At 43.2% G+C, this 21486-nt stretch overlaps 1 protein-coding gene across 9 annotated transcripts in view; it reads right to left on the bottom strand.

Moving 5' to 3' along the window:
* CDKN2AIP (CDKN2A interacting protein) overlaps positions 1–9845 on the bottom strand; it is a 46352-nt gene extending 36507 nt beyond the window's left edge. The window contains exons 1-4 of one of the 9 annotated variants that reach the window (XR_013334602.1): positions 9494–9845; positions 8907–9037; positions 8334–8462; positions 2309–2434 (exon numbers count right to left, since the gene is read on the bottom strand). Coding sequence is in view for 7 of the 9 variants with exons in the window: in XM_077761873.1 (XP_077617999.1) it covers positions 7114–8462; positions 8907–9037; positions 9494–9768 (1755 nt within the window). In the remaining 2 variants the exon portion in view is untranslated. Of the gene's footprint in view, positions 1–2118; positions 2235–2308; positions 2435–5569; positions 5967–6342; positions 8463–8906; positions 9038–9493 lie in introns of those variants that run through there. The other 8 variants (XR_013334603.1, XM_077761896.1, XM_077761906.1 and 5 more) reach the window with 8 other exon arrangements.
* Positions 9846–21486: the final 11641 nt, after the last annotated feature.

The following is a 21486-nucleotide window of genomic DNA, read 5'->3' as shown; positions in this document are numbered from 1 at the left end:
TTCTTCCTCAGAGCCTCCAGAAGGGACCTCAGGACTGCCGACAACTTGAGTTGAGCCCTCAGAGACCTGCAATGGATCTCTAACCTACAGATTTGTATTGTTTAAGCCACCAAAGTTGTTGTAATTTGTTACAGCAGGAATAGAAAATCAATATGCTGTTAATGTTATTTTAGTTTGTCTGTTGTATGTCAAGACTCAGTGGGAAAGCTTTGCTTTAATATATGATGGCATGGATTTCCTTACAATAAGGGGTAGAATTTTAATTCTAAAAAACCACCAAAGTCTACACAAAATTCATAGATCCATTTCACAGGGAACAGAATTGATTGAGCCGACCTTATATTATTTTCTATGTACCAGTCTCTCCCCTCTGGCTTTATACTGACAGAGATCAAAAGGAGTCAGCAATTTTCTTTCACTGTTCTCCCAGAGCTAATATCGCACTGAAATTTATGGGATGTCTGACTTCGGAAGTGCGTACTATCTTCCATGGTTTTAGAAAGTAAAACTCCTGTGATCTTTGATTTGTGTTAGCTCAAAGGTAACAACTGAGAGAGAATTAATGGAGCAGAGACACAGATCAAACGGAAACTGAGAAAGGGATGGTGGGTTTACACTGAGTGTACAGAAGCAAACTCGATAATTAAGGGGCTTTATCTATCTGCAGGAGAGAACACTGAGCACACTCTCAGTGTTATTCCAGAGCCGAACTGACATAATTCTTCAACCACCTAGTTCCTGAAAGTTTCCCCCAAGGTTTGTGAATAGAGGAAAACAAATCCTTTACGTAAGCCAAGTAGCGTTGCTTCATCTGATCATATGATTTTAGGCTCTTCTCTTAAAATAATTCTTCCTATAGAAGAATGTGTTGGGCAAAATAACTCACGACCAAGTATGTATAAATAGTGTCCCCAGTATGGTCAACATAGCTTAAACACATGCTCTTTAACAACAACAGTTAGAATTTATATGCTATCCATGCTTCATAGAACCACTAAAATGTTTCCAAATTACTTTCTTAAAGTCAGATTTTAAAAATAAGTTTACTCATACAACTTCAGGGATTCCCTTAGGTCCACCTTGTTCCACAACTCCAAGGGACGTGGCTCACTGTATTAAATGACATCCATTGTATTCTGTGGGAATGACGCCCCCTGGTGTTGTACAATTCATTGGCTCTGGAGTTAAGGTCCTGATGCCTTCAGAATTTCGTATTCAAGCCCTCTTTGTTTGGATCTCTTGGACCCTGCTAAGGTCTGATGCATTCTTTGATGACAGTTGGGATAAACAAGGCATCCTCACTAAATGAAAACTGTCATTACTCCCGCCTTATTACTGACAGTTGAAGTTCATGCTATCAACCAGATCAGGACCCACATGTCTCAGATGCCTGCTTTCGTTCTTTACCCTTCTTCTCAGAATCTACTAAGGCTGGAATGAGTGGATTTTAACTTCCTTGCTATCCCTGGTATGGACTTTCCTCAAGTCATATTATCGTCTCCTTTCCTATAGGAGCTATAATAGCAGAATAACTGCTAAAGAATGTAAATTACAAAGGAAAAGGAACAAATATTTTCAAAATAGTATCCTTATTTTACCTATATCGTATTTCTCTTGATTGCATTGAATATTTTGAAGTGAAAAACAAGGACAGAAGGCACACATACTTTACCCCATAATGGTTTCCCAAATGCAGGTTACTGAGTGTATTTGAGAATCCCCACATTGAGTATGGTGCACTATCTGTGCATACAGGTAAGATAAACTAGAAATGCTTCCATAGACCTCTATTCTTATCTTGTGAGAACCATTTTTCTTTAGCTAGTGTACAAAAAAATAATATACACATGGTGAAGAGAATGAGACAGGATTCATAATTTGCTTCAACCATTGATTACATCAGATTACACCATTGCCTCTGTATTGTTCCTTTGAATTCTACAAATAGAATGTCTAGGAAATATTTCCGATGATTATTTCAGATACATACTTGAGCAGTTTCCTTTAATGTTTACTTCTTTAGAAGCTTCCTAGTTTAAATGGTCAACTAAAATTTCTCAAATTTTCCTCAAACTGCGATTACACTTACTATTTTCTGGAACATAGGAAATAAATGTCATGGGACAGCGTATCTCATTGGTATTCACATTCACTGCTCCAAATTGGAACCAAGTCATGGTTTAGTCTTCTGTAAGAACCCTGGACTTGAGTCCTTGCTTCAACATATACTAGCTCTGTGATTTGAGAGAAACAATACAAAATGGTCACCAGTTTTCTCATTTGTAACATAGGATCAGTACCAACCCACCTCCTCAGAGGGTTCAGGGAGACTCAGAAAAACACAGGCAGGGGCACCTAGCTGGTTCAGTCAGTATAGCAGGTGACTCTTGATCTTGGGTCTGGAGTTCAAGGCCCTCGTTGGGTATAGAGCTTACTTAAAAAACAAACAAACAACAGGTTAACCAACAACATATTGTAGGCCCCAAATAAATGGCAGCTATTCACATGGGAGTTCTTGCAGTGGGGATATAGTTTTATTTTTTGAGCTAGGTAATGTTAGGTGAGCATTCAATTAATGATTATTGGACTTTACGGTCTTCTGCAATTATATTTCATAATAAAAAAGGAAGAAATAAATGGTAGCTATTTTTAGTGTTGCTTAAAAGTTCATTTATGTGATGGTCCCTTAAGCCTTACATAAGTCCCTACTAACTATAAATTCTATACGGTAGATTACTTAAAAACAGGTTAAGTTCCACTTTGTAGTAAACTGGTGGCTTTCTAATACCTGTTGCAGAAGGAAGCTTATCTATACTGGGTCCCATGGTTGTTAAACCCCTTCTGCTCATGGTTCAAAGAGGTTCTGCAGGAATTAAGGAAGGAGGAACTCAATGGTGGCCACTCTCCTTTAACTATAGTCCTGCTCCTGTCTTCTATACCCAGGGCTCCCATTTTACTTTGAGGATATATGGCTAAAGTTTGAAAACCACGAATTACATATTCAGAACTAGAGTTTTTCATTTCAGAGTGTCGGAGCCCTGCTAAACTGATTTACATGACAACAATCATAAGGAAAAACACTAGGTGATTCTTACCATTTGGCAGGTCTTTATAGTCCTTTTCAAATTACATACATTCCATTTCTATAGGAGTTTTATTGTTCGGTGTATTTACTGTTTATGTTGTGGTAGTTTGGTTGCTTCCTAATGACTGCCAAGGATTCTGATTCTACTCATAAAAATTTCTAAATCACAGAAGGCATTTGATTGCTTCCTATTAAGTACTGGTATATGTAATCTCTAGTTTTTATTATTTAAAAAAAATTTTAATGTTTATTTTTATGAGAGAGCGAGTGACCAGGAGAGGGGCAGAGAGAGAGGAAGACACAGAAACCAATAAAGGCTCCACACTCTTGAGTTGTGAGCACAAAGCCTGACACAGGGCTTGAACTCACCAACCGTGAGATCATGACCTGAGCCAAAGTCAGACAATTAACCGAGTGAGCCATCCAGGCACCCCTATAATCTCTAGTTTTTAAAAGAATGTCCTGTATGTAATTCTTCCTTTTCATTATTACTTTTTTTTTCCCCTTTCCAAGTTAGTTAACTAACTTATTTTTGGAACTTTGCCCACTAACTACTCATTTTTTTCCTCCATAAATAGGAAGGGAACAGACAGAAATAAAAATTAATGTTCATTTGCAGATAATAATCCNATTTTTGGAACTTTGCCCACTAACTACTCATTTTTTTCCTCCATAAATAGGAAGGGAACAGACAGAAAAATTAATGTTCATTTGCAGATAATAATCCTTCAGTCTTGTTGTTGTTGTTGTTTAAATGATAAAAAGCTACAGAGAACATTTCTATTCATCAACTACATTATTCTTCAAAAGTCATGGCTAAAATTGATACCAAGAGATTTGCCACTGAAGTGAGTCAATGGAGGACTTTAGCACAGTTTTTGAGGAAAAAGCCGACAAACTTCCCCTTAAACTACAAAAACAACACATTTGTAGGACTGATCTGGTTCCCAGTTGATGCTGGCTTTGGTTACCTTCTCACTGCCATTCCTCAGGGACCTAAACAGCAAGGAGAAATCTGTACCAAAAAAAATCTACACTTGGTAGGAAAAATGCTCTTTCTTTCATACATAATTTAAGTCGGAGCAGGCTTTTTATATATACGCATACAAATACAAATGTATATAAATATGTACATAATACCTATAAAAAGCCTTGGAAATTACACATATCCTCATGACAATTACCCAAGCCAATGGAAGCAGTGGCAGGCCCCAAGAATTTGGGTTAAAAATTCACAACACTATTCTTCAAAGTCAACCAACTTTATTGCTAAAAAAAAAAATCTCGATTTTAGTACCATTAAGAAAAATCAGTTTTAGGGCGCCTGGGTGGCTTAGTCGGTTAAGCGTCCGACTTTCGCTTAGGTCATGATCTCGCGGTTCGTGGGTTCGAGCCCCGCGTCGGGCCCTGTGCTGACTGCCAGCTCGGAGCCTGGAGCCTGTTTCAGTCTGTGACTCCCTCTCTCTCTGACCCTCCCCTGCTCACGCTGTCTCTCTCTCTCTCCTAAAAATAAATAAAACATTAAAAAAAAAAAATTTTTTAAAAAAAAAGAAAAATCAGTTTTAGAACATGATCTCACCAGTGATCTAAAAATGAAATTCAGTATTTCCCATCTTGATAACTAGATTGCAAATTATTTTAAGGAGTTGAGAATATTCAAGACATGTTAAGTACTAAGGAGAAGGATTAAGAAGCAGAAGGACTACTGATGTGACTCATTCCAAGGAAATGAGGCTTTGGAAAGATGTTCTGTCACTTAATAAAACCGGTAGAAACCTACAATCTGGGAGTCTCAGAAAGGTTAGCATTTAAAAACAGGAGAAAGACAACGTAATAAGAGCTGTGTTCTGCAGACAACCAGATACAGGCTTGAATTCATCCTTTGACCAAATTACTTTATCTGAAATATGGGCCAAATAAGAATAGTTACTCGTAAGATTGTGAAGGAGCATACGTACATAAGCACTTAATATAGTATAGTGCACTTTAAGTGTATGATCGCCTTTAATCCTCATAGTTCTTTCAGACAGCCATTTGTCTTAGTTTACAGATGAAGTTAAAAGATTGAATTCCCAAAGGAAGCCAAGACTCTACCTCAAGAATAACAGATTCCTGCCAAAGCTTGTTTTCTTCTGCATTACACTGTCTTGAACTATTGTAAAATCTGCATTTCTCTTNCGAGCTGGCAGTCAGCACAGAGCCCGACGCGGGGCTTGAACCCACGAACCGCGAGATCATGACCCAAGCGAAAGTCAGACGCTTAACCAACTAAGCCACCCAGGCGCCCCTTATAAGCTCTTAAAAAACCTATAGCAAATGTTTATAAACAATGCTTTTACACTAAGCAACTTCCTCCAAGTCTACCATATCAAAAGGTTACTATAATTTAAAATATTTTTAATAATCTATATTAACTTGAAACAAGCCAATTTAGGAAATTACCAAATCACCTAATTAGATACATTTTACAGAAATGTATTTATCCTTTGTAACGTTTGGCTTCTGGCAATCACTGTCCCACAAAATACACACTGCAAGACGGAGAAAAGTCAAGTAGTTAGAAGTGGTTTCATAACACTCATGTTATTGCTTCTCACAACATATAAGGCAACCCATTTATAGTATATGGACTTTGATATCCAGTATCTAACTTTATATCCTCAAAACAATCATTTTTAAAGATTATCTGGTAAAGTGAAAGGTGATCATTTCAAGTGTATAAGTATCCTTGTCTACTTCTAGAATATAAAATGGAACTTCTTCATACTTAAAATGATGCTACTTAGGTTCAATTTTCCTCTTCCAACGTAACTGGCATTTAAAAGGTCATTTCTTGATTTTTCTCTGTACATTATTGCCACCACCGCTCAACGTGCAGCAGCTGGAAAGAAGGCCAGAGAGAGAGAATCCTGGGCCAGAGTTTGAAGAAAAATGAGAGAACATACAATAGAGTAATACAATCAGAATCATGTCAGACACAGGATTCCATTTCATTACTAACAAATGTAACTCAACTGAACAAGCTCAGTAGAGCTCAACATGGCTCTCCGCTGTTCCCGGTATTCTTTTGAGATTTGTAAATAAAGAAACCATCTCGTTCTAGATTAGCAAACTGTAACTTCTCTATCCATAAAAAGTTGGATATTAGCTATGAAAAATTAACTGACTGTAATTTATAATGACCAGTAGTGGGAAGCCCATATGCAGGAATTGGTTGACTTAGAGGAGGGGAAAAAAAACACAACTTCTTGAAAAGGTAAAATAGCTTAAAGCATTTAATATCTAAACAAATCAATCTGTTAATAGTAGTCACAAAATATGCTTAATATAGAAACCCACATTTATGTCTTTAAGAAAAAGTGTAAATTGTATTTTACCTCAAACATAAATTAACCCACGTAAAGAATCTGCAGCGGTCAAAATCATGGTGAATTTTAAACAACTTCAGAATAAAATAACCTTAAGTACTTTATACTGCTTTATATCTAAAAAATGCTTACAACTTCTCATAAAAATAGTCTGAGGCAACTATTTTTTCTTTTATTCTTTAACAGACATGTTCAGTATCATGGGCAACATTCTTAAAACCTTAAGCTTCACAGACTTTCAGACATTCAAATACTATGGTCCCCTTTTCTTTGATGTGGAGGTTTATTCAGCTAGGGGGAAAAAAAAGCATGGTAGACAACTTAATACATTTTCACCAAACTGAAAGTAGTACAAAAGTTTTAAGATTCTACAGAACTACACATCGTACCTAACGGATCATTAAAAATAGAAGACAGTATTTTCTTCAGCAAATAAAACAGCATCTTGGTATGCTGCTAATGCATATTTTTTAATATGTACTGTCATTCATAAATTATTTACAACCTCTACTGTGTGAAGAGAACTAGAATGTAAATTTTCTGCAAAACTGGAAAAAAGCAATACAAAATTTGTGAAAGCCTGTGTTTCATATTATACAAAAGTAAGCCAGTTTTTCTCTTCCAATACCAAACATCATATGCAGTGGTATTCTGGACAAATTATAGTAATTCTTGAGGATGTTTTAATGCTGGGGGTAAGTTTACAGGCCTTGCCTCTTCATCAAGGAGGACGAGGTCTTCTATTTCACTGCCTCTGTATTTCCTTTTACAGATCTTTACCACTACTTTCTTCTTGAGAAACAACTTCAGGGCTTCCCTTGATGCAACAGCTTTTGCATTCTCTTTGCTTTTTCCACAGCCCGTGCCCAAATACACAGACTTGCATCTCAACTCACAGACGATACTTTCTTGAGAGCTTTTATTCTGAGGCAGATCTGCCAATTCTTTTAGCGGAACAAAAAACACATCCAGTGTGGCCTTCAGAGCCTCAATAGCCGCGTTCAGGAGCTCTCCATGATTCACATTGGGACTAAAGCCGCCAACAGCCACCAGCTTCCACGCCACCGTTTTGTACAGTCTATTGAAAAAAGGCTGTTTCTGCTTCACATCTTCATTGGTTAACTTGCAACAAGAAAATTTAACCGAACTCTCGCTTGACTGTGAAGTACTTTTGGAAGGCAACTGGGATGTGCTAGTCTGAGAACTACTCTTAGAGGCCAGCTGGGACACACCTGCTAAGGAAGTGCTTTTGGAAACTAGAGATCCGCTGGTTTGGGAGCTGCTCTTGGAAGCTAACAGGGATGCAGCCACCTGTGAAGTGCTTTTGGAAGTCAGCAGTGCTGCGGGTGTCGATGTGCCGCTCTTGGGAGTCAGCAAGGATATGCCTGATGTGGAACTATTTTTAGAAGCAGACGCGGAAACGCTCGCCTCTGAACTAGTTTTGGAAGTTAACCCACCTGTAGCTGTCTCTGAACTTGGCTTAGAAGACAACAGCGGCAACTCTCCTTCTGCGCTTCCGGAGCAGCCCAACAAGGGCACCTCGATCTCTGAGATGCTTTGAGAGGCTGAGACTGAAGAGCCTTCCACAGCACTCTTTTTAGGTGATCCGCTCTGTTGTCTGGAATCGGCAGACTGGGTCACATGACTATTCACACTGGATTTTAACAACGAAGAAACAAACGATACCGAACCATGCTTATCTGGAGCTTCTGACTCAGAAGCTTTTCCAGACGCTGCCGCTGTTACCTGAGAGGACACGCTGCTACTACTTTGGCTGGAAAGAGACCGATCTCCTTCACTTGCAGAGCTATTCTGACCCGAGGTGCCAGAGCTCCGAGTGGAGTTTCCACTACTCTCTGATTTAGTGGATGACCCTGTACCTGTCGAGGTGTTTTCCTGCTGACCTGACGCACGTTCTGTTTTGGCAGAAATTTTCGCATGATCTTGCTCAACCGTTGAATTGGTTTTCCCTTCGAGGACTCGCTTTTTCGCTGGCTCTTCTACCCCTTCTAAAAAAAAAAAAAAAGAAAAAAAAAAGGGAAAACAGATGTGACTAAGTCTAGCCCATAGAGATAGGCTGACAATTTACAAGACAGGTATTTGTTCAAAAAAAGGTGTAAGGCAAAAATATTTCAGGACTTGCAGTTTCTTTAAAAAGTGGGGACTAACTTCATTAATTTCTCAAAACAGTGTTGAGTAGCATCATTAATTTCTACCATTAAAAAACCAACAGCACAGACAACACGGACACTTGAAAATCTAAAGCAGTCGAAGGAAACTATCAAAACGGGGGCCTAAAACACACACACACAGGTTTAACGTTCCAACTTGATTAATAACAGTGTATAAATTCTAGCTCGTTAAAAAATGAGTAATAAAAGTAATTCCTAATTACATCAAACTTATGTTCTAAACTCCTATGTATGTTATGTTCACATCTATGATCTGCTAACCATTGCTACTCGATATCCCTCTTTTCTTCACCTTGGCAACCAGTTCGTCTCTTGTGGTATGGACTGGAGCACCTGTCACTTTGATGCCTTCAGCCATACTAAGTATTTTATCCATAACTTTTTGTGGGTACCTGAAAAAAGAAAAAGACACTTTTAAAAAGTGCTTCCTCCCAGCTACTCCGGCTGCTGTGCAGAAACAAGCCACAGGAACGGCATTTCCTGGTCGTAATCAACAAAGTGTAGCAACCGCCGGGAACTTTCGGTTTCCTGGAACCCCAGAAACAAACGCCCGGGAGTCTGGGAGGCGGGGTCCTCGCTCCCCATCCCTGAAATTCAGGGTCTGTCCACGAAAGCGATGTCAACCAACGACCCCACCGACAGACCCCCGCCCGCCGGGAGCGGGGAAGGGGGGGCAGGCTGTTAATCACGTCGGCTTCTGGCTGAGACGCCCTTCTTCTCCTCGGAGGGCAGCCAGTCCCGCAAATTCCCGCGCTTCGCAACTTCCCCTCCCCGCCGAGGCTCCGGGCCGCAGCCCGGGGGCGGTAGACAAAACGCGGAGAGCCGGTGGGGGACGCCTGCTCACTCACCGGCACCCGAGGAAGACGTGGTTCGCCCAGGCCATGGAGAAGGAGATAAGCTGCTGCAACTGCCGATTGCGGCTCCCGCTCTCGGCGTCCGCAGCTTCCTCCGCGCCGGCGGCGGCTGCAACGCCGCCAGTCGGGGCCAGGTCCCCGGCGTTGCGGAGCAGAAACTCCCGGCGGTGGCGCCAGTGTTTGTCAGTCTCGCCGTCGCAGCGCAGCGCCTCCACCCAGGCGGCCACCCTCGGGTTCTGGCTCAGGTACTCCGACACCTCCTGCGCCATGTTGGGCCTGCGGGTCGCCGAGGCCGCGCGCGGACGCTGCACCGGGGAAGAGGCGGGGTGCGCGGCGGCGAGCGGCCCTGTCANCCCCTCGCGTGCCGCCGCGTCCTCGCCGACCCGGAGCCGCCGGTCGCGTGCGCGGTGTGCGCGTCTCCGCCGGAAGACGCCCGTGTGGAGACGCCCGTGAACAAAAGCTCGCCTCCATCTTTTTGATCTTGTCAGAGAACAGCTCCTGGGCGCTGTGTTGAATGTTAGACGAGCGAAGCATTCGCGGGCCGTGCCGGACGCGGGGCATTTAGGAACGTTAAATAGTCAACGTGTTCAATAGTCATGATGCTGATAGTGAGGTCAGAGGATTAATCCAGTTCGCTGTTGCACCCGGAGTCTTCGAAACTCGCCCTTGCCCCGCGGGGTTAGGTTGGTATCCGCCGCGCAGTCCAGGCGACGCCGGCTTCCTCTCACCGGCGTTGGGGTTTGGTCCGTAACTGCGCCGAAGACGATCGTGGTGTTTCCTCAGAGGCACAAACCGTAACCCCCAACTGGACCAATAGCCCGGAGGCGGCCGGGTGAAGTGCCCGTTTCTCTCTATCGCCCCGAAGCTCTCCCCTTGAGCCTTTTTCCCCCTGGCATTTTTTTTTTCCTACTTTATACTGTCCAACTTCATAATGTTACCTCCGACTTGCTTATTGTTAACGCTTCCAACTTCAGGTATATGTGCCTTCAAGATGAATATGCTTTAGTACGTTAAAATAAGTGCTATGTAAGAATGATAAATTACGAAGTAAAAAGATTGCCTTTCACTAAATGTGGACTTTGATTCAGAAATGCTTGAATCAGAAAAACCAAGCCCAAAAAGTAGATAAGATTTTTTTTCTCTTAAGTTTTATTTATCTCTTCACCCAAGGTGGGGCTTGAACTCATGGCTCTGGAGATCAAGAGTTGCATGCTCNACAATCAACATCCAACTCTTGGACGAAAATAATACTGCCCTCTGTCCCGCCCGCCACACCAAATGAAACCGGAAAAGCATAGACACAAAGGAGTTTCGAAGCCTCAATGCTTCTAATTTTGCTCTTCTTTTCTCCTGTTCACTGCAAATTTCTGAAACTTGAGAGAGATGAAAGGCTGCAGAAATTTGGCAGTTTAAAAGAGGAGAAATTTTATGCTTTTTGCTTTCATGAATCACTTGGCATGGAGAACATAGCAAGTAAAAGAATCTGTGATTACCTAGATCATATGTGTGCATTCTAAGCCAAGAATTTCCCCACTAATTTTCTTGTTGCCGGGTGGCCCTCTACCTATCAGTTTCATTGCCTTGAGAGGAGAACAAACAGTGCCTGAATTCCACAATGATTTTTTTTTTAAGTTAAAATAAAAGCAGTATGGTCTGAAAGCCACTTTTCAAGAACCAGGTGCTTGGCAGAAAAGCTACATGTATTTTTCTTTTTCATTTTTAAAAAGTTGACTTTGCTTATAAAGATTCAGGGCATAGACCATGGACCACAAAGTTAAGAAGAATGGTATAAATTTTTTTAAAAAATAAAAAGTCTTTTCACCCTGTGGAGACAAATTCCTTTCTGGGCTATGGTAATGATTCAGGGAAAAAAGGTAGGAAGAGAATTTAGAAAAATCGGTGTGAGTGAAGGAGAAGGGGAGGAGGGAAGTATCGGGCCTGCCGGCACCTCTGGGAGAAGACAGCCCATATGGTGCCCCGAGCCACCTGGATTGGCCTTTAGAAGAGCAGAAATGAGCACAAAGAGGCCCTTTTATGGTTCTGATAATCAACTATTCAGCTCCCTTCCTTCCTCCCAACACATATACACATGCTCATCTCTCCCAGGTCCAGAAGGAGGAATCTGGAATCCAAAAAGTTCCAGAGAGAGGGGTACCTGGGTGGCTCAGTCGGTTAAGCCCCAGCTCTTGATTATGGCTCAGGTCATGATCTCACAGTTCGTGAGCCTGGCATCAGGCTCTGTGCTGTGAGTGTGGAGTCTGCTTGGGATTCTTCCTCCCTCTCTCTGCCCCTCCCCACTTTGCATGTGTCTCCCTCTCTCTCCTNCCTCCAGGCACCATGATCCTAAAGAGGCTAGACATTTGGATGGCCCAGGTTGCAAAGCATTGCTTCAATTGGAAGATCAGAAAGTTTGCTGTCAGTAAATCCTACAGCGAAGAGAGCGAAGACAGAAAGAAGCATGGAGACAATGCTAGGATGATACCCAAGCCTCTCTCCCGACCACGACCCCCCACTAGAAACCTGATCAGAGGAGGACAGGAGGAGAATCCTAATAAACCAAGAAATACCTACCACCGCCCCCCCCAATTGAGTCTTGAGCCACAAGTGGCTGAATTCTCTTAATTTCATGAGATTAAGTTTTCCACTACAAGCAGAAGCACATTCATTCAAACTGCAGCTATGTTGTGTCTCTGAAGAAATTCGGTAAAAACTCCAGTGGCAAGATGGCCGCCCCATGCAGCGACCTGATGGCCCTTTGGACCCCTGCTCCTGAGGGCGACTGCGGAAAAAAGCAGAGGACTAAGGAAGCATTCAACGTGAAGGTGTGCGTTTGGAGTGCGGGGGTCTCTGTCAAGCAAATGCTCCAGCCAATGTACCTGCCGAGATTATGGCTTGACTTGAGAAACATTCCACTGTGAAGGGAAAACTTTTACCCAACACAAGTGTATGAGGTCACAAGTTAGTCAAATCACAGTGATAAGAGAGGTGTCCTGAAAAACCGAAGAAGAGAGTGGTCCCCTGCACCAGGAGCTGGGGAGAAATCAAGGAAGAGGAATACTGCTGTTGAACAGTGGGATTAGAGGCTGGAACCATTGATGAACTTATTAAAAGCAGTTTGGGTGCAGTGATGGGGACATTGGAGTGAGTTCAGGAGTGGGGAAAGGAGATGTTTGGCTGTGAAAGAGAGGAGAACAAAGAAGCTGGAAAGGGACATGGGGTCCAGGCAGCTTTTATTAAGATGGGAGTAGCTTGAGCATGTGTGTCTATGACTGAAAGGAGCTAAGAGAGGGATACATTTTTTTAATGTTTATTTTTGACAGAGAGGTACAGAGTGTGAGCAGGGGAGGGGCAGAGAGAGAGGGAGACACAGCATCTGAAGCAGGCTCCAGGCTCTGAGCTGTCAGAGCCCAACGTGGGGCTTGAACTCCTGGACCAGGAGATCATGACCTAAGCCAAAGTTGGACACTTAACCGACTGAGCTCCCCAGGTGCCCTGAGCAATGCATTTAATAATACATTTTAAAATACATTTTATAATGCATTAAACTATTATAGTTAGTCTTTAATTTCAGTCTCCCAATTGTAGACAATTAACTCTTTTAATTCCCAGGTCATGTAAGAAAACTCTGAAAAAGAGGCGTAGGCAGATATTTGGGCATTCAAAAAGTCTGGCTTTGGGGTGCCTGGGTGGCTCGGTTGGTTGAGCATTTAACTCTTGATTTTGGCTCAGGTCATGATCTGATGGTTCATAGGTTCGAGCCCTGTGTCAGGCTCCATGCTGGTCACGTGCAACCTGTTTGGGATTATCTGCCTCTCTCTCTTCACTCCTCTCCCTCTCTCATTCTTTCTCTCAAAATAAATAAAATAAACTTTTTTTAAAACAGTCTGGTTTTAAGAGAAAATGCAATCACTGGTGGTAACTTGGCAGCAGGTGGAAAATTCTAGAGTTCTACTTACCTCCAGGGTTTCTGCCTTTTGTATATTTATCCTTAACATAAATAAGTGTCAATCAATTTGTTTGCTGCTTCGAGAATTAAATAAGATTGTGATATTACATCTTTCATGGGGTTAGTTTCTAAAATCAACATGTAAATGAAAGTCAGATATGATATGATTCCACTTTACTTTTCCTGTGGCAAAGCAATTATCTCAATTTTAGAAAACCCTTAGGCATCTGCTGATGTGAAGAAGTAGAGAATTATGGACTTTCTCTCCAGGCTCACAAATTCTAGTTTGATTGATTTCCATTGCAAGTGACCAAAAAAAAAAAAAAAAATTTACAATGGCTTCTACTTAAATACAAAGGGGATTTATTGGCTGTGTTTTTGACAGACTAGGGAGTAGACCATGGGGTCCAGGTACTCAAATAATATAATCCGGAAGCCTGTTACTTTTCATTTCTAGACTTTGCTTTCTCTGTGTCACCTTCAGTCTCAGGCAAGCTCTTCCTGCATGGTGGCAAGATGGTTTTGAGGAGCCCACAGCATGTACCTCCTCTCTAGCTTAGCAACCCAAGAATATCTCTTTCTGGATAGTTCTTGATGATGTCCTTAGGTTCTGTTGGGAATCCATTTATCCTTTAAATAAACACTCCAGCCACGTGTATGAAATATTCCAATTGCGTTGGTCTAAGTCCTGTGTCCACCTTGAGAACAATAAAACATTTGAGCAGGGTCGGTATCATGTAAGGGAAATAAACCAGATAAATCAGAGAACTTACACTCAAGGAAATGGAGATAACAGCCGTTTGAGAAAGATCACCAAATACCAGAAAATATTTTTAAAGGATGGTAGTAAGCAGTTTCAGAGGACACAAAACAATTTGCCTGTGTGAGATCTTGTTATCAGGGTGATGTCTTTCCTCCACATCATAGTCAAAGTGATAAAATCTTTTTACAGCAGTTCTTCTATTTCTTTATATAGTGTTATATAGAGTCTTCCTAAAAACAATTTCATCTCTGGTCTTCATGTTTCTCCTAATGGTAACAAGACAAGGTATTATTATGTGTAATTTTCCATCCCTTTGTGAAACATTACCTGTGCCTTATCCCAGAAAGTAGGAGATTTAAATCTAGAACTGAGATACAGATTTAGATCAGAGAATAGTTAGTATTTGGAGAAGTACAGTTCAATTTCCCATAAAATAATAAACTGGATCTCCACTCTTCAGAATCACGGAAAGTCAGAGCTAGAAGGAGACCTTAAGATTGTATTTATTTTGTAGATGAAGAAATTGAGGGTAAGAGTAGTTAAGTGATTGCCCAGATCAAACAATTGATTAATGAAAGAGCGAGAATGAGAAACCAAGGAACATAGTCTATTGACTTCTGGTCTAGCACTCTGGTCCCCTGTCACATTTTGTTCCTTGGTGAAGTTTAATCAACAATTTTAAAAATATAATTTATTGTCAAATTGGCTTCCTTCCATATGACACCCAGTGCTCATCCCAACAGGTGCCCTCCATCACCCACTTCCTCTCTCTCCCACCCCCGATCAACCCTCAGTTTGTTCTCATTAATCAGCAATTTTGATTAACTCACAAGGTGTAGTGGCTGCAAAAGTGAGCTGAAACTTGTTAAATCCGGGCACCAGAGTTATGGCAGCAAGCCCCTTAGTTACTAGGCAATTTGGTAACCAGGAGCAGGAAGGATATGAACTTTGTGCTTCTTTGTACCCAGGGCTGCGGTACATGAATGTGTGATTGCCTTGAAGCTAGAAACACCAGGGGCAGTAGAAAGGGATGTTTCTGGAGAGATCTGTGAAGCCAAGCAAGGGGAGAGTAAGTAGCCTAACCAGTGGTTCAGAATATTGATTTAGGAGTCAGACATGCCCGGGTTTGAATTCTGTCTGCATTATGTATCACCTGTGGTCTTGGGCAAATTATTTAACTTCTCTTGTGTCTGGTTGGCTCGGTTTGCTAGAGCTTGTAACTCTTGATCTTGGGGTCAGAAGTTCAAGCCCCACACTGGGTGTCAAGTTTACTTTAAAAAGTTATTTAACTTCTCTAAATCTTTGTTTCCTTAAACACGAAGTGGGGGTACCTGCCCCTGTGAATTGTAAGGAATAAATGAGATCATGTATGTAAAGAGAAGAGGCCAGACCTGGTACATAGTCAACAGTCAATAAATGCCCTTTAGAAACATGTCTTTAAGTTTTATTTGGTCATGATGCCATTGTAATCACTGGGTTTTTTTTGGTTTATGCAAATAACATCTTTGCAGATGAACCGAGTTCGTTCAGCAGGTACAAATCTCAGTCCACAAACTCAAGGTGCACAAAGAAATGTAACTGTTTTTCTATGATCCAATTCACTTTGTATGTTAAGATCCCATTTCACCCAGCACCGGAAGCTACATTCCAGTCCATTCCGGGTTTTGAGTGTCCTTCCCAGGGAGCTTACGCTGTGTGCAGGCACAGGGGCTGAAGGTGGGGGCCAAGGTGAGTGGTTCCCCGGCGTCCCCTAAAACGTTCATCTTTCTATCAGTTTTTTGTCCTTGTAGGTCCCTGGAGGCCTCTGCTCCGTCTCTCTCACGCCTGTGGCAGTCGGAGGCCTCTCCTGGCTGTACTCACACCTCGCCCAGGCATGGGGAGCATCCCGTTGCTTAGGGTGCCATGTTCTCGGTGACGCTGGCCCAGAGACCGTAGACCCGTCCATGCGTTCTGAGAGGAGGGTGCTCTGGGTGTCTTCCGGCTCCCCTGGCTTCTTGAGGCCTGGGTCACTTGGTGCAAGGACCCCCCAGGCCTCCTGTGTCTTCCAGCATCTGCTCCCTCTTCTCCCTCCCTCTGCAGTTCAGCCAAGGGGGCTGGGGGCCAGGCATGCGGGTTCCTCGAGGAAACATGCCAGGAATCTCATTCTCTTGGTTCCGACCCTCCGTTCAAGTTCTCCTTTCCTGTGCAGAATTTCTTATTGGATCAGAGGTAGCCTGACTCCCTGTCTAATGTTCTTCTGCCCTTATTGCTATTATCTTCTACCTAGACTTTTGATCTGTACAAGTCAGGACTTTGCTTCTTTGCTTTCTATGTTCTACTGCGTCTTGCAAAAGGCAGTGGCCACGGAATACCTCAGATCCCAAGTACTAGCTAGAGGGGTAGAGCCATTTCTGGAATTCCCGAGAAAATGAGCATCTTTAGCCATATCTGCCAAAGCCCCCTACTGTTTTAATACTAGAGACTAATATTAATTTTTATGAAGCAGTTTCTTTTCTTTAATTTTTTAAATGTTTTATTTATTTTTGAGAGAGACAGAGCATGAGTGGGAAGGGGCAGAGAGAGAGAGCGAGAAAGAGAGAGAGAGAGAGAGAGAGAGAGAGAATCCAAAGCAGGCTCTAGGCTCAGAGTTGTCAGCCCAGAGAGCCCAATGTGGGGCTTGAACCCGTGAACCACGAGATCATGACCTGAGCTGAAGTGGACACTTAACCGACTGAGCCACCCAGGCTCCCCAAAGCAGTTTCTTTTAACACCATCGGGAACGAAGAGGTTGGTAGAAAATTTGTAAGCTGGTAAGGAGTATCTGGGTCGATGGAGTCATTCCTTCATTTTAGCAAGTACCTATGAATTTATCCCTACCAAGGGCCACCCTGACAACGGGTGTTATAAAATCTAATGGGGGATAGTAAAGCAGGGGAGCAGAGGAAAGTCCAGCCAGTGATCTCGGCAGCAAGAACTGAAAACCTTTGATGAAAACCAAGGGCAACACTTCAAAAATCCCATCTCCTCCTCTTCTTCCCCTTCTGTGCAACTGTTGGTTGAATAAGGATGAGTTTTTAAAAACCTCAATTAATTTTGAGGAAGGAAACAAAGTAAGTGTTTTTCTTCTCACCAGGGAAGGCAATTTTGATGTTAAACACCTCATTGATAGTGGTAATACTATGCAGTTAATTTTAAAGATGGGAACAAAAGAAGTGTTTTCATTCTCACTAGGGAAGGCAGTTTTAAACACCTCATTGAGGGTAGTACTGGCAGGCTCATTTGGGACTTGATAATGGCTCCTCTTGACAAGACAATGCCGAAAACACAGGGTGAAACCCACCGGCACGGTTTCACCCCCACCTACTAGCAAAGGCACATTTTCTCTGTTTCCTCAAAGAAGCGTTAGTCTGCGGTGCAATCCAATTATTTTTACAATGCCAAGTCCATGGAAATGAATTCAGGAGCTTACCCCATTGATTTCAGTGGGACTTGGTGTGGTAAAATTGACTCCACAGGGCTTTGACAGAGTGAAGAGAGGGGGAGATTTTTTGGTTCATATTTATTTTTCCAAGCTAAAGCTTAAGAGGATCAGAATGCTCATTTTACTGCTGTCGAACGAAACCAGAACTAGTAAACAGGAAGGGAAAAGCACAGTTACGTTACATCCATGGCCATGAGTCTGCTTGTTATTGTGGGGGAAGTCTGACTGCACTTTTCAGGGACCACAGAAGTGGGATCAGACTCTAGTTGGAGGCTTCAGCTAAGACTTACAATAGGAGCTTGAAGTCCTGGGACCATCCTGTTGCCCAAGGTGGACACTGTCATTGCCTCAGCGGCCTTGGGTCGTGGGATTCTGGACCTAGTGTTACTTTTGGTTGTCCTGGAAGACAGGGACCGTAATGTCCTAGCTGTTGGTTCAGAGAGAGAGGGGATGTAATATAGTCACTTAAAAAAAAAACATTGGAGGGGCACCTGGCTGGCTCAGTCGACAGAGCACGTGACTCTTGATCTCAGGGCTCATGAGTTCGGGCCCCTCATTGGCTGAAGAGCTTACTTTAAAAAAATTAAAAATTAAATTTAAAAAATTAGACAATTATTCCCATTCTAAATAACGTCAATTGTCTCATGACATATAGATACGTGGAATTCTATTCCTGGTAGGCAGGCTCCTCAGAGATGGATCATTGAGGCTGTTTCCTCATTTTTAGGGAATTTAGGACCGATCAGGAAACTGAAGCTTGGAGAGCCCCTTGAGCAGTGCCTGACATTTGATTTCCAGGCCAGCCTTTCTTCCACCAGACCCGGCTTCAAGAAGAGAAGAGGTTAGCATCTAGCTGCTTGGATTCCCCAAATCAGACACAAAGAAACCGTCACTTCCTGGTGCAAGCTGACTTATAGTTAACCTCATCTGGGGGATTCACGGTGCCTGAAAAGGCAAGGAGAAAATGGAGCACAAACTCACATGTACCACAATGCAGGGAACCTTGGGAACCACAGAGCAGTACTGTCCTTAGGAGGCGACAGCGGTCACCCGGTGTGTAATTAATTCCCTTCCCTGGGCCTTGAACAGTCTGGCACGGAGAACCCCCACTGCCCTGAGATTCCAAAATGCACCCCTCCCCCCCACCAAGAGCCCAGTGGGGACAGAGGAGTGCTGCCTGGGAACTCTGTCACGTAGTCTCTTCCCGATGGGGGACTTTTACATTTAGAAACCTAACTGCATTCTTACCAAGGCGTCCTTGAGTGCTTCTGTCGCCAGTGAGAAGTAGGCTTTGACTCTATTAAGGGAAATTCGTATAACGGAAACACGGTAGAGGAATCAGATGGTGTTGGCCGAGTGCCCTGGCATTGAAATCTTCAAAACACAAAAGCGTTCTCGAAATACAAAAGAAATTATTCTATTTATTTTATTCCAGGATAATACGTGCGATATTACATTGGCTTCTACCATATGAGGGCACATTTTTTCCCGATGCAGCACACTCTCTCTCCCAACACAGCTGAGAACGAGCTTCGGTAGCTCCAGAGTTTAATAGAATTTTTCTCTGAACTCTTGTCACATGACTGCCTGTAAGGATCCAGTCCGGGATGTTTCTGTTTCCCTCTGGGTTTGCAAGAGGTTTTCATCGTCGTCGTGCTGGCCTGGCCCTCAGGAACCCCAGGCTTTAGTTCTTTATTAGCTCAATCTGCCTGACACTCCATGTCCCCGCCTCCTTTGAAGACGTGTGACTTCCGGCCTGGTGGGAGTGTCAGGACCCCAACAGCGTGGAGAGCCCCCAAAGCAGGAGTGCACAGGAAAGCACCCCAGCGGAAGCCGCCCTCTGCAGCAAGGACACGGGTTCGGGCCAGCTCTGCCGGCCTCCCTCACCGTTCTAGACTCAGCCCCAGGAGAGACGCAGTGGGGAAGAGCCCTGTGTTCTTAAGGGATGGCTCTCAAGTCTGCCCACCAGGTCCTGAGCCCCCCTCAGCAGTCAGTAAAGCCTCAAGCCTGTTCCTGGGGGCTGAGAGAGCTCCCCTTCTGGAGCAGACCCCCATTGGGCCTAGGACCCCAGGACCGGAGGATCCCTTCTCCCAGCGCCTCCCACCCCACAGCCCAGCCCTGCCTGATGCAGAAAGGCTGCCAAGACAGAGGCATCTTATCTCTCTGCTCCTCGTGGAAACCCAGGGGCGGGCTTCACTCCCAAAATGAAGCACAGGGGCTAAGAAAGCTTTCTTCTTGCTTCCCAGGGGCATTCCTGTATGTCGGCTACCAGTATCCTTCTAAGTGTCTTCGAGACCATCATCGTGGGGCCGCGGTGACGGTGCACAAGGGAAGGCTTTATTGAAAGGGACACCTCTTCCTCCTCCTCTTCCTCTTTGTCTTTCTCCTCCTTCTCCTCCCCTCCTTCTTCTTTTTTTTGCCATAGCTGGAAATTAGAGGCAACATTTGCTATGGGTAGAAAATAGGATCAGAAGCGGGAGTATAATTATAGAATTCTGTTAATCCATACTATTGAGAAGAACGAGGGAGTTATTTATGTATTGATAGGGAAGGATGTCCGTGAAAAAGAATCAAGTTGCAAAATCAAATGCATAGCATGAGTCCATTTTTGTAAAAACATCTAAAAAATTTCTTCCCAGGAGTAATATGAGCAATGGATATGGAAAGGCAGTTTATAGAAGAGGAACAGAAAATGGGCAGCAAATATGTAGTCATGTAAATGCAAATGAAAACACCGGTGGATGGATTCTTCTGCTCCTAGATCATCACTCTTTAAAAGTCTTTCCCACATCCATGGTGGTGAGTAGGGAAATGGATTCTCTCATACACCGTTGGAGGGATTCAATGACTAAAACCCTTCTGAAAAGTATTTGTCACTATTTATTAAAACTGTTTAAATGCACGTACTTTCCAATATGTCAGTTTTACTTCTAGAAACTTATCTGATGGAAATTAAAGGTAGTTGCTCCCTAATAGCCAACCACCCTGTCTTCCTCAGTTACAGAGGCTGAGCTGGACACGTGGCCCCGGAATCATGGCTACATTTCTCGTCACCCTTGCTGTGAGCTGTGGCTGTGCACTCCAGTCCAGGTGATAATGTAAAAGCAGAAGCAGTAATTTCTAGGAAATTTCCTCAAAGGAAGGAATAATCCTCCCAAGGCTCTGCTTTTTTCTTCTCTCTGGAATGTTGACTGCTGGCTGGAGTTCTGGCAACAAGCTTCGATCTTGAGGTGTCCTTGGGAATGAGATCAGAGCCAGCAAGGTAGAAGGAGCCTGGGCCCCCTCCAGGGAGCACCCCATCAGCCTCGACCTGGCCATGAACAGCCTTCTTAAACATAAGAGAGGAAATGAAATACCTTTCTTAGTTCAGTCACAATCTTTGGAGTTTTATTTTATTTTCCAAACTCAATCCTAACTAGTTCAAACACATAAAGATATATCTACAGGGATGTTTATTGAAGCATTGTTTAGGACATTAAGAAATAATAATCTGGCTGTTGATAAGACAATGGTTGAACGTATTATATGGTCCACTTGCTTATTCATTCAGCAGACATTTTTGAGCGTCCCCTCGGTGTCTGATACGATTGTAGTCACTGGTCTCATAGCAGTGGACAAAAGGGACAAAACAGTCCCTTTACAGGGGCACCTGAGTGGCTCAGTTGAGTAAGCATCTGACTCTTGATTTCAGCCCAGGTCACGACCTTACAGTTTGTGAGTTCCAGCCCCATGCTGGGCTCTGTGCTGACAGTATAGAGCCTTCTTGGGATTCTCTCTCTCCCTCTCCCTCTGCCCTTCCCCCACTCATACTCTCACTC

Source organism: Crocuta crocuta, unplaced genomic scaffold (assembly GCF_008692635.1).
Source record: "Crocuta crocuta isolate KB4526 unplaced genomic scaffold, BGI_CrCroc_1.0 scaffold90, whole genome shotgun sequence".
Classification (NCBI taxonomy): Eukaryota; Metazoa; Chordata; class Mammalia; order Carnivora; family Hyaenidae; genus Crocuta; species Crocuta crocuta.
This window is presented reverse-complemented; position numbering and strand designations above follow the sequence as displayed.